Source organism: Merops nubicus, unplaced genomic scaffold (genome assembly GCF_000691845.1).
Source record: "Merops nubicus isolate BGI_N331 unplaced genomic scaffold, ASM69184v1 scaffold19334, whole genome shotgun sequence".
NCBI classification, from domain to species: Eukaryota; Metazoa; Chordata; class Aves; order Coraciiformes; family Meropidae; genus Merops; species Merops nubicus.
The window spans coordinates 3,284-16,046 of record NW_008603786.1 but is presented as its reverse complement, the minus strand read 5'-3'; the positions used below and the strand labels follow the sequence as shown (position 1 = coordinate 16,046).

The window sequence follows — 12,763 nt, the reverse complement described above, 5'->3', positions numbered from 1 at the left end:
TTTGGGTAGCAGGAGTATAGGACTGAAGCAAAAGGTATGAACAAAAGAATATGGGTAAGGTGATGGTAATAACAGTGAATTAATTCCTTATAGGAAACTAGATTAGAAGTCCTTTCCCCCCAGTCCCTGCACACTAAGGGCTGCTGTATTAACGCCGTATGATAACAGTGATGGTTATTATCATTTTAGGGGTGATTTACTGAGTTTGCTTTCCCTAGCCCCAATGAACTCTGCAGTTCTAGCCTCTCCTCTCTGTTCCACCTGCCCCTGATGCTGGTGTCCCCTCTCTGCCCCCTCAGATCTACATGCACCTCCGCTGCTACAGCTGCCCCAACGAGCAGCGCTACATCGTCCGCATCCTCTTCATCGTCCCCATCTACGCCTTTGACTCCTGGCTCAGCCTCCTCTTCTTCACCAACGACCAATACTACGTGTACTTTGGCACAGTGAGGGACTGCTACGAAGGTAAGGAGGGGGCAGACAGAACATGGGGGAGGTGGGAAGTCTCCACCCTGAGAGAACTTTTAGAAGCGTCGCTGTCACCTGCTGAGATGAAGTTTTATGGTGTGTCTTACTTGGGTGGCTGTTGCTTGTTTGGTGACTGCAAATCACAGTCATAGGGTGGTTTGTGTCAGGAAGGACCTTTAAAGATGATCTAGTGCAACACCTCTGCCAGGAGCTAGGACCTCTTTCACTAGATTGGATTGCTCAAAGCCCTGTCCAGCCTGATCTTCTCCCTCGCTGCCTTCTGAGCATGACAGGATGTGTTGAGCCTTCCTTTGCAATATTCTACAGGGACAATGTTTATGATTTTCTTGGGTCCTTTGCTTTAGGAAGGTGTAAAGCCAAAAATCCTATTCTACCTGCTAATACCTGGGTGTTACAAAGCAAGGTATCAGTTAGCTCCTGGCTATTCTAACAGCACTTAGCAGCCAGACTCTTGGCTTGTCCTCTTTTCCTGGCCAAGTTTGTTAGTGACATTTTCTTCTGGTCCCATCCCGTGGCCATCTGTGTGTTGTTACCACAGCCACCACGTGCTGATGTTGGTGAGGTGTAAAGTGCTTTGTAGTCCCACTGGAGACAGGGTGCCCTGTTCAGGATGAGTTTACAATGGCTTTGTTTTTGGTTATTTACTGTAGATGACACCACTAGCATTTTGTGCAAGGAAAACAGTAACTTCCCAATAAATTCAATCTCAACTTCCCTCCTGATCTCATCCAGAAAGGAGCCTTCTACCCACCCATCAGGAGAAACTGCACTCTTAGCAGTATATTTTTGAGGACATTTTTGTTGCCATACCCTCATTAAACCATAACTCATTGATGCAGTTGAGATCTGCATTGCAGAGAGGTTCCCCCTGGCCATGTGAACCAGTTCATCAGCTGAAGGGACCAGCAGGCCCTCCTTCACTTCCACAACAATGCTCTGAGATGCAGCAGCAGATGGCAAACGAGCACACATGATTTAGAAGGCATCTTTGTTTGGGCCTGGGTTGTTTTTTTCCTCTCTCCCTGCCCTCTGTGTGTGTGTGTGTGTGTGTGTAGGTCTAGCAGGAAGCCTGCTGCTCTGCAAAACTCCTCTCCTAGCAACAGCCAGTGTCCCTCTGCCCTGCTTGTCTGGGGAGCTGGCAAACATCTGAGAGTCTGCTCAGGAGGCAGCCCGTGCTGTGGAGCTCACCTCAGCACGTTGGGCTGTGTGAGCAGACTACAGGTGGAGGAGGTGGAAGCACCTTTGGCTGGCAGGTTCTCTCCCTCACTCTTTTGGGAGGTCACTTTGAAACAGCCTTTTTGTTCCCTTCCATCCCTTGCCAGCCACCTCACTCTTTCTTTTTTTTTGGGAAGGTTTTAGGTTGTGAAGCAGGGAGAAGTTCTGTTAGGGAATGAAGGCAGAAGACCCTTGCAATAAATTTAGAAAGCTACCTCAGGCCATTTATAGGCTCTATTTCACAGCATGCATCGGGAGGAGCATTATTTTGGTGTTGTTCCTTCACATGACTCTGCTCTGTACAAACCTGGGTGTTGGTAACTCACAAGTTGTTGTTTTGTTTGTTTGTTTTTATTATTATTATGTTGATAGCATGAGCACCATCTGATGAACGTGGATCAGGAATGGGAGAAGAGTTCTTTTGCTGATGTGGTTGACCTTTGATAGTTAGCACTCATTTATTCTGAGGATGGAGGGGCAGATACCTCCCCTCCTTTTTTTTTTATTTTCCTTCGTTGTTGTTATCTTCCTCTGATGTCATCTCTTCCCTACTTCTTGTGGAATGGGCAGCTGGTATTGTAATGACCACATCAAGAGGGCAGGGGTCACTGGAGGACAATAGGAGAAGCTCAGCTTTTCTTCCTCGGGGTGCTGGAAGCTGTCAGTTAAGTTGCAGGAAAATTGCAGGCAAAAGGAGTTACCACAGCTATTTAAATACGTTTTCCATGGTTGGTGTTTTATCTCTGAATGAAGGCTTTTTGCAAAATCATTGGGGTGTGAACATACCTAACTTTTCTTCAGTAAGAAGTGTGACAGATGGAATAACAATACCACAATTACACAGGAGCAGGTACACCACTGGCTTCTACATGCTGTGGCATTCTTGCCAGCTAGGCACATCTACAGTCCATAAATACAATATTCAGAGACTATGAGCAGTTTGGGGAGCACTGAGTACCTCTTTTCCAGGGCATAGTTTGGATGCTTGTAGAAGAATTAGAGATAATAGCTGTCTCTGACTTTGGAAGTTCATCCATGTGGAAGAATTCATCTCAGGTCTAATAACTGGCTGCTTGTGCCATACTTGTGAGATTTTTAGGACCACGACTGTATTCCTAATGGTATGAGGGTCCAGAATTGATGATATCAAGTCAAGAAAGTGGCAGACAGGGCATGTCCAGGCTTTCTCCATGCACAGTTAAGTGGGTTTAGATCCCATGAAAAGTAAATGTGTATTGCCTTCCCCACAGTGTCCTCACCTCAGTTTATAGACAACAGCAAAACTGATCCGTGGGAGAGAATCAGGACAGAGAATTAGCAGTCCATCTGAGAAGGCTCATCCTCAACTTGTACCAGGTTGCTGGGGAAGGCAGGAAAGAGGTGGCCCAAGGAGAAGGCTGTTCAGTATCCAAGAAATTTCAGGTTTCTGAGGAATGAAGAGCCTGTTTTCAAAAATTTCCACCAGACATCAAAACAAGCTTTTATTAATTGGTAAAAACCCTTTGCTTCTCCAACTCTTGTCTTTATGGTCTGGTTACTTTAGAAGGAAACTGTGTTCATCACCTAAAAGGATAAATCCAAGAGAGAAGATATGGTTGATGGATCAGAGATAACTTTTCCAAATTATTTAGTGCCAGTGTAATGTCCTGGAATAATGCACAGGATCCCTGCAAAGAACAGCCTCTTGCAGATGCCAAGTAAAACAGACTGACCACAGTTTTAAATGATCCTGTGAGCCTTTTTGGCATGAGGCATGGAAGTGACCTGGGACCTTGGCCAGACTCCAATTTAGATCATCTTGGGAGTGCTGAGGTAGGACGAGAAATGCAGTGAAAATAATCTGGAGTGCTTTGAAGGGGAAGATGCTGCCTAAGCAGTCCCTGCTCATGTTTGGTCTGTTGCCTGTTCTCTTGGGCCTTGCACCTGTTTTGAAGCTGGTTGTCACTTTGCTGTGATTGATGTCTTTGCAGCCTTTGTAATATACAACTTCCTCAGCCTCTGCTATGAGTACCTGGGAGGGGAGAGCTCCATCATGTCTGAGATCAGAGGGAAACCAATTGAGTGAGTATTTATTGTGCTTACAGCCTCTTTCCTCCTCTTATGCCCATCTACCATCCCTCTGTCCTTGCTCTGAAAATCTCTGTCAGGTGGCAAATATCTGTGGCCACTGGGCAGCGTGGGGGTGGTTTACCAGTGCCCTGTTCTGACACAGATGAGGCTTATCACATCCTTTTAGGCAAGCTGGGCTGATTTCACAGCTTTTCTGGACACCTGGCTACCCATTTGTTTGTTTTCTTATTCCCTTCTCCTTTAAATCTTTCCTGTCTTCAGTTGGTTGCATGTGCTTCCTCTAGGATGTGTTGCTCCCCATGTTACTCAGCTAAAAATAAAAAAAGAAGGGAAAGGGAAAAAAAAAGAAAAAAATAGAGTGTGGACTCAGGATGTTGTTTTAAAAATGTCTCTGCAAGAGGATATGGCTGTAACTGTGATCATGGTTGAAGAAAGCAACAGTCACACAATTTTGCTACAGAGAGGTAGATGAAGAGGGTGGGAATCTTGCACTCTACCTCAAATCTTGCTTCTGAACCCTGTCATCTTGTGTTGACTCTTTTCAGGTCCAGCTGTGTATATGGGACTTGCTGCCTGTGGGGAAAGACTTATTCAATTGGCTTCCTGAGGTTCTGCAAACAGGTATGGGCTGGGGGAACTGTGCCAGCTCCAAAAGGGATGAAGTGTGTGGGGGTGGCAGTGGCGCCTTTTGCTGAACCTCTGAGATGAGCCCTCCTTTGAGGGGGTTTCTAATGCCGTTTTGAGAGGCCTGCAGGCTGCTGAGGAGTTGTTTCAGAGTGAGTTTGTTTGTTTTGAATGATCTTAACATTTTCCACTTAACCCTGCATCAGGAAGTCCTTAGCAAAAGACGCAGTTTATCTCCTGGATCTCATGTTAGCCCTGGGAAGAAATGTTGATTTCCTCTTCCCTTTCTGGATTGCAGAGGTCCCAGCTTTAAGAAACTGATGGCTGCACTGTGTTGCAGACACCCCACGGGTTGTGTAACAGCCTCCTGAATTCCCAGTGCTGCTCTTGTGGTTTGGAGTTTAGGAGGGGGGTGGAAGTCAAGCCTGACACAGTGTTTTGTAGGAGGAACCAAGTATTGCTCAGCATGTGCGTCTGTCTGTGCTGAGCTGGGTATGAGGAGGAGGGAATGGGGGAGATCTAAACCTCCCTATGGCCCTTGTCTGCCTCAGCCCAGGTCACTCAAGCTGTTTTCAAGCAGGTGAGTTCCAAGGCTTTGCTCACTTGCTGAACCTTAGGAGCAAAAAGAACAGGGAACTTTGACCTTTTAAATAGGTCACAAGCAGATGTAACACCCATCAAGGCAAATGGATAAATAATTTCCCTTAGATGAGAAAATGAGTGCTGGGTAAATTAATTTCCCTCTCGTTTCTCATGTCCTACAGCCTTTGGCAGTTATCTCCACATGGGTTCCATGTGGGTTTGGAGAGGGTTTTTTTTCCCACAATAAAGACTAGAAGCACTTGGGGGAGGTGAGGAGGAGAATTCATCTGGCTTCTGCAAATCCTCAGCTCATTTGGGAGCTCTGGCTTAGGTGGATGCTCTTCCTTTGCTGCTGTCTGGCAGCAGTTCTTCTGGTCAGGCCTGCTGCTGTGGAGGCTGTAAGGGAAATGTCTTGCAAAGGGATGTTTTAAATGCTTCCATCCTTTTTGGCTTGAGCTTAAATGTTGCCTTCGTGAGAAATCTATGCTACTGAGGCACTTTCTGGTACTTCTGGACATCCAGGATTGCTGAGTAAGAGCTTTCACAGCAAGTTCCTGGGAAGGCTGGTGCAAAAGGGCAGCAGAGAACATCTCAGTGCTGATCTGTGTGGTATCCCCCATCGTGATGAGCAGGAAGAGGAACGTGCTGGAAGGAGCACCTTGCCTATTTTATCCCTGTTCTCAGTATCTCCAGAACTCCTGTTGCCTCCCACAGCTACCTGCCCATTTTCTACTCTTTCCTAGCTCCTTTCATCCTGAAGGAATCTACATGTTGTAACCATTCCTTCTCTCCATCTTCACCCCCCCACGAAGCTGTTCTGGGGCAGGTGCCTACTGTGGGTCAGTCAGCCTGCCAACGTTGCCTGCGACCATCTAGCAGTCGAGTGGTGGACTGGGGGCTGTGGTGTAAAATCTGGAGAGCCCTTAAAGACATCCTCATGGAGGTTCCTTGCTGGCTCTGTGTCTGGTGACCCTCCAAGATGGGTCACACACCATCCATGTGCTTCCCGTAGGCTGCGGCATCTTCTAGGGAAGCGATTAAAAATAGGCCGTGGTGGTTTGGGTTGCAGGGAAATGGTTAAAACATCCCCAGATTGGAAGGAGGGGGGGGAAGCTCAGAGGACAGAGTTGTTTACGAATTAGCTTGACCTTTTCCAGTTCACATATTTACAGTGACTCACTAACTGGCATGTGCTGGGGCTTTTAATCTCCTTGAAGTCTTATGACCACTAACAAATTACATCGTATCCAAAGCAGTTATTCCCGTTTGGTTTTGCCTTCTTTCCATCACAACCCTCCCCACATGTGTGCAGGTCAACACCTGCCCAGGCTCTTCCAGCCTCCTTTAGGGAGACACAGGTGGTATTTTTTAGGGTCACAACCCTCTGCTGTCTTAGGACTTAGGGGGTTCAACGTCTCCTGAGCGATGAAGCCACAGGGTTGCTTTGGGAGAGGAGGAGTCCCAGTAAGAGCAGGGATTTACATTGGCAGGATGGATTGAGCTGTTCCCAAGTGCCAGGGAGCCTTTGGGAAGATTCAGTAAAAGTCATGTGGGTGACATCTGAATAGCTCTTCATTTGTTTGGCAACACCCATTGGTGTGTATACAAACTGTCTGAACGTGGTGGCTGTTGTCAGAGTTCCTCCTCAGAGGGCTGCATGCCCATCCTGTCCAGGGGACCATCTTGCCTAGCTTTATGGCCACTGTGGGTTGGAGTTGGCTTCCCTTCCCTGGTATCCCATTGTTAAACTCTGTGTCTGTGCTGTAGCACAGTGTGGGATATTTTTTTTGTCTTCCATGCTGTTTCTGTGCATAAATGTGCTCTGGAAGGAAGCAGCTGAGCCATTTCTAACAGCAGCATACAGAGAGGTTTCTCTTCCCATCCTGGACAAGTAGATAACACACATCCTTCTTCTGAACCTCCTTTATCTTCTGTTGGGTACTGCAGTCCTCAAGCATAACCAGTTTGCAAGCAGTGGGGTCAGACCTTGTTGGGGCTGGATTGTGTCACATTGCTGTGCTGCCCCATTGGAGACACAGTCATGGGGATTATTTGGGAACTCGGCCTCCTGTCTTCTCATTCCTCCTCTCTCCTTCCCGTAGGCTACCCTGCAGTTCTGTGTGGTGAAGCCCCTCATGGCTATCAGCACGGTCATCCTCCAGGCCTTTGGCAAGTACCAGGATGGTGACTTTGAGTAAGTTTGCTGGTGACAAGCATGTCTCAGCTGTGCTTCTGGTCCACACGGGTGCTGGGCTGTGTGGGAGAGATGGGGACAGCAAGATGTGTGTGAGAAAGAGAGCAGGGGTAAACCTGCTCTGGTTTTGGGTTTTTTTTTTGTACCTTGGTTTTGGGGGTGGGAATGAGACAGGGAGGCAGGAAGAAAATGGCATTTTAGAACTCCCCAGTGACAGCAGCAGGGGGAAAATATGGTGGTGAAACTTCAGGCATTCATCTACCTTCTCTTTCCAGTGTAACCAGTGGCTACCTCTACGTGACCATCATCTACAACATCTCAGTCAGCCTGGCACTCTATGCCCTCTTCCTTTTCTACTTTGCCACACGTGAGCTGCTCAGTCCCTATAGCCCAGTCCTCAAGTTCTTCATGGTGAAGTCTGTCATCTTCCTGTCCTTCTGGCAAGGTGAGCTGCTTTTCCCTTCCCTTGCTAGCCACAAAGAGCTCTCTGCTCATATCCATCTGGCAAAATCAGCTCTCTGGATGAGGAGTCCTCCACGTTCCTGGAACAATCATAAAGCCCAAGCTGCCAACGTTTTATCTGTGTGCTGCCATTTTATTGATTAAAGTGGCACATCTTAAAATTTTTAGTACTTTTTTTATTTAGTGCTCTATCAATAAAATTTTAATGGTAGGTCTGTGATTCATGTGAAGCAGCTGGGTGCTGCCACGGAACCACCATGGAGTGGAAGGAGAGTCAGAATACCTATAGGTGATGCAGAGGCACATTCAGAAAGCTGAAATTCCACCTAAGCTTTGTGCTTCTTACTAATTGGCTCTGAGCATTTCCCTGTTCCATGCCCTACTTAAGTTTAATGAGCTGCACTTCAAAGGCTACTTGACTAGGAACTTAGGTGGAATTTAGGCTGTTGGAGTATGGCCCATCCTCCCTGTCTACAGACAAACTAATAAGCTGTCTAGTTTATCATCTTGAGCCATCTGGTCACACACTGTCTGGCTTCTCTGGAATTCCTCAGCCACCTGCCTGTGGACAGGGAGAAACAGCTTTATTCCAACAGTGTGGTAAAACCACTTTATGCTGAAATAAAATGCTCTGTTACCTCAATTTTTGCTCTAGCTGATGGAAGCACATAGAAATGCTCACAGAAATACCTGGCTGCTTCTTACCCTTTTGGATTTAAGTCCTGCAGCAGCTAATTTCACAGATTATGCATCAGTTGAGAATAGAAGAGGGTCAGTGTTGAAACATTCTTTGCTTAAACATACCTGCCTCATTTGTTCCTCCTTTCTCTGTTGTACAGGTGAGCATAGATGGGTTTGCATCTAGGACATTAGATCACAAACATCTATTTCCACTCCTTGCTTTAGTCTGGGATCACGTTTTCTGCACGTTTACGTGAATTTGTCCCTTTGTTTAGGAATGCTGTTGGCCATCTTGGAAAAATGTGGTGCCATCCCCAAAATCCACTCTGCCAACGTGTCTGTGGGCGAGGGCACAGTAGCTGCTGGGTATCAGGACTTCATCATTTGTGTGGAGATGTTCTTTGCAGCCATCGCCCTGCGCCACGCCTTCACTTACAAGGTGTATATGGACAAGAGACTGGATGCCCAAGGTAGGAGACACACCAGTGCATGTGGCATGCCTGTTGGGTAGCAAGAGTGGGTGGAGACATGGTCCCTCTAGCAATCAACACAGTGATACGGCCGTGACAACCTGAGTGGCTGGAAAAACATCACATCCCCTCCTCCGTGGTGTCTGAAACGGATTCGTTGTGCAACAGCTCTGCAGGGCAGAAACCTTGCCTGAGTTGCATTGTTTCCCTTTTCAGTTCCCCAGTATGCCACCCACGAGAGCTTGTTGCAGACCTGAAGGCTGCAAGAAGTTGCATCCTTTGGGTACAGTGGGTTTATCCTTCTTCCTGTCTCCCCAGAGGGGAAATCCATCGCTCCAAATTGTGCAACAGACCAAAGGCAGGAGGGACAGGGCCTGAAACAGGCTGTGCTCTGAATCTGGCTCACTAAGATGAGGCTGTGCTTTGCCTTGTTGGCTTGGAGGAAGAAGATCTTCCTTGTAATGACTTTGTGAGGGCTGAGCTGCTAGAAGTCTTATTTTGGGGAAGAGGGAAGTGGATGTCCTCTCCGGGAAAAGGGGGTTCTCATGCCCAGGCTATGCCAGTACATTCATTGTTCTCCAAATAAAGGGGTTCCTTCCTGCTCGGGGGAGGCTGTGCTGAGATGTGGGTAGACTGCAGTCCTTGGGCAGTGTTTGTGTGGATGATCCCTTCATCCCAGCCAGCCCCAGAGGCTTTGGAAGGACAAATGGGGCCACAAATGGGGGAGATGAGATCTGTGGGTAACGAAAGGGCAAACTACTGGCCAGTACAGTGGGGGATGTTTCAGTGGTGGGTCTTGTTGAGTTCTTGTTATTTCCTCTCTCTTTCTCTTTCTCTCTCTTTCTCTGTCTCTCTCACCTCCCTTTTATCTCTCGCTTGCTTTGGCCACTGGTCCCTGATGCAGCTGTTCCATCCTATGGGCCATACGGTAGGTACAGCATGCTCTGTGTGTTTGTCTCTGTTGGTTTTTAACTGGGATGTTGTTCTGTCCTGATCCCCAGCCTGCCTACTGCCTGCTCTGTCCCTTGTTCCCCCTTTCTTGCAGGTCTGTCACTCAGCTGCCTCACAGGGCTGCTGTAGGGTTGCCTGGATTATAAGTTGTAGAGCTCGTATCCAGGACTGAGCAGAGCCAGAAGCCTGCTCTGGAAATGGGATCTAGAAGCTGTGAGAAATGGCAGCTCCTCAAAGGAGACACAGCCTTCTCTGCGACACCTTCCACCCCTGGGGTGGTTCTGTCTCTAGTACTGCCTGTTCCCCTCTTGTTTTCCACTTCAACAATCTCTTTCCTGCAGGCACTTTGATGTCACCCATCAGTCTAACATCCAGTGAGTGGGAATGGCCAATGCAATTCCTCTTCTATTTTTAGAATCTCCTTAGTTTTTGTCTTCTGAAACCCTTCACAGGAGCAGTTCCCCACCCACTTCTCTTCATTGCACACCCAAGCCAGCACAGGTGGCATGTGGTGGAGGTTGTCACTGTGGCTATGTCCCTTTCTGGTGGCATGTCCCCCTTTTGGTGCTGAGGTGGGCTCACTTTGGCTAGCAGTGAGGAGCACTACTGGCAACATTTCACACCGTTGCTGTGGCATTTCCTCAGCAACTGCTTAAGAAAGTTTATAAAGTCACTTCTGCAGCACCTAGGGGGGGGTGTTCCCTGGTCTCCTTGCCTTCCTCTTAAGTATTCTTCACCTCCCCCTCCCTGTTTTACCCCCACAGGTCACTGCGCTCCCATGAAGAGCATCTCCAGCAGCCTCAAAGAGACCATGAACCCTCACGACATCGTCCAAGATGCCATCCACAACTTCTCCCCAGCCTACCAGCAGTACACCCAGCAGTCCACCCTGGAGCACGGCCCCCCCTGGCGCAACGGCGCCCACGTCATCTCCCGCTCCCACAGCTCCACGGGCGCCCGTGACAACGAGAAGACCCTCTTGCTGAGCTCTGATGATGAGTTCTAGAAGGGGGAAACTGCCAGCACGGGCTGTCGTTTTCCTTCTCTTCTTCTTTTTATTATTTTTTTTTAATTTATTGAAGCAGGAACCACGCAAGGTCATATCACTTCCTAGAGAGTACAGATTTGCAGAAGGGGACGCTTCCCATTCGCTTTTGTGGATACATGATGAGCAGTGTGGAGGTGGGGGAATGGCCAGGACTCCATTCTCGAGCCCATTCCTTCCAGCAGCAATCGACTGGAATGAACTGAAGCAAAATTCCAAGGTCTTGGGGCTCTGGCCTCCCACACCTGCTCAGCTTGGTGTGGAGCGTGACTGGCCAGAGCCTGGAGTTGTGGCAAAAAATGTGTTTTGTGGTTTTTCTTTTTCCAACTGGACGACTTGACTGCTTTGTATTTCTCTTCCTGAATGGTTGATGTAGGCACAGTTTTATGCCCCAGCTCCCTGGTACTAACATCTCTGTGATCCTCAGGAGATGGGATTGGGGTGCAGTGATAAGCATTCCTGAGGACCACACCCAGAGATTGGTCTCTCTAGAGTCATTGCCTTGAATGCTTGGTAAGGAACATCTGCCCCCACCTCTCTGAGCACTTGGCTCTGCAGTCCTGTACTCAAGTGAGCGAGGAGGGGGGGAAAGGACAGGACTTTCTTCTTGTTCCTCCACTCCCTGCATCCCCCTGCTCCCCATCAAAGCTGGTGCTTGGTGAAGCTCAGCAGGGATGGAATTACTGTCTCAAAAGGGTGGGGTTTTTCTAATCACCAGGTGACCAAGCTTCCCTGTGACAAGAGGCCTCCCTGGAACATCTGTCTCCTGGCAAGAAGACTGAGGACTGGCCATGATAGGTGGTGGAAGTTCATAGAGCTCTGGCCCTTTCATCCCTCTTTGGGAAAGGAAGATATGTAAACACTGAAATGTTTTTAATTCTTTCTTCTTGTCCCCTGATGACAGAGCTGCCCCTCTTAAAGGTGTGGTTTACACCAGGTAGCTGCCAGAGCAGGTCCTGGTCTCTCACAGGTAGCTCTTCCCATGCTTGCCATCCCTCTGAGCTGCCCAAGTTTTACCCTTAGGCTGGAGTATTCCAGAAGGGATGTTACACACTCCTCCATCTTCAGTTTTTATTTCCATAGCTGTTCTGGGCCAAAGTGGAGCAGTCTTGAAACCTGACATGACCTGGCTGGTTAAAATTGTCCTCCTTAGTTTCCCAGGCAGCAGTTGCTGCTGCTGCTGCTCATGTCACAGGCCCCACAGCAACTGCAGTGCTGTCCCGGGTGGACCCCCACCCACAGGATCTGGGAACAGAAGCTTTGGTTGGGTGTTGGATTCACCCCTAGGTATTTAGTGGAGCCAAAATAAAAATGATCCCTTGTAGATCTACCTATCCAGGGACCAGGAAATGCCTCCTGTTTACTTAAAACTGTCTAGGGGAATAGAGGGGGGGCACAGCACACCCAAGTACCACAGGCCAGATGCCCCTACCCCCAAGCAGGAAGCAAACTGGAGAGGCTGGAGCAAGCAGCTGCATTCTTTTTGGCTGAAGTTTCTCTGTTCCTCTCCTGTTTGCTGCCTACCCTGCCATCAGCAGACCTGCACCCTTCCAGATTGCCCCTCGTTGCTCTGCTGGGAGAACTGGGGTCTGGTTTACTGCCTGGAGTGACCTTTCCTCTTGCATCCTGATCTCTGTGCTTGCTCACGGACACTCTCAGAAGCAACTGTGAGCCAAGAGCACCTCGTTTCCTCAGCACCCCTGCCTGGAGGTGTGGGGAGGAAAAGGGCTCAGAGAGGGGTGGGTTCACTCCCTGCTGTGAGGATGGGAGAGGGGAGGGACAGTGAAGCAAGAGGGAGCAGGGGTGCTGACTCCTGAGGGAGCCAGAGGCAAGGTCAGTGGATCTGCTGCTGGATTTCACCCTTGGCAGACATCCTGTGGTGCCAGGCTGTGTGTGGGCTGGGTGTAAAACCCCTTTTTCCTCATGCCATGAGCAGCCTGAAGATGAATGGGCTTTCCTTCCATCTTCCAGGCTTTGACT

At 48.6% G+C, this 12,763-nt stretch overlaps 1 protein-coding gene across 1 annotated transcript; it reads left to right on the top strand.

The window, feature by feature from the left end:
- The first annotated feature begins 302 nt into the window (after positions 1–302).
- On the top strand, positions 303–10,940 carry TMEM184B (transmembrane protein 184B). Its single transcript, XM_008938799.1, has 7 exons — positions 303–465; positions 3,675–3,765; positions 4,320–4,395; positions 7,083–7,174; positions 7,450–7,619; positions 8,593–8,787; positions 10,503–10,940. Exons 1-7 carry the CDS (start codon positions 306–308, stop codon positions 10,742–10,744), a joined length of 1,026 nt encoding a protein of 341 aa, XP_008937047.1. The 5' UTR covers positions 303–305; the 3' UTR covers positions 10,745–10,940.
- Positions 10,941–12,763: the final 1,823 nt, after the last annotated feature.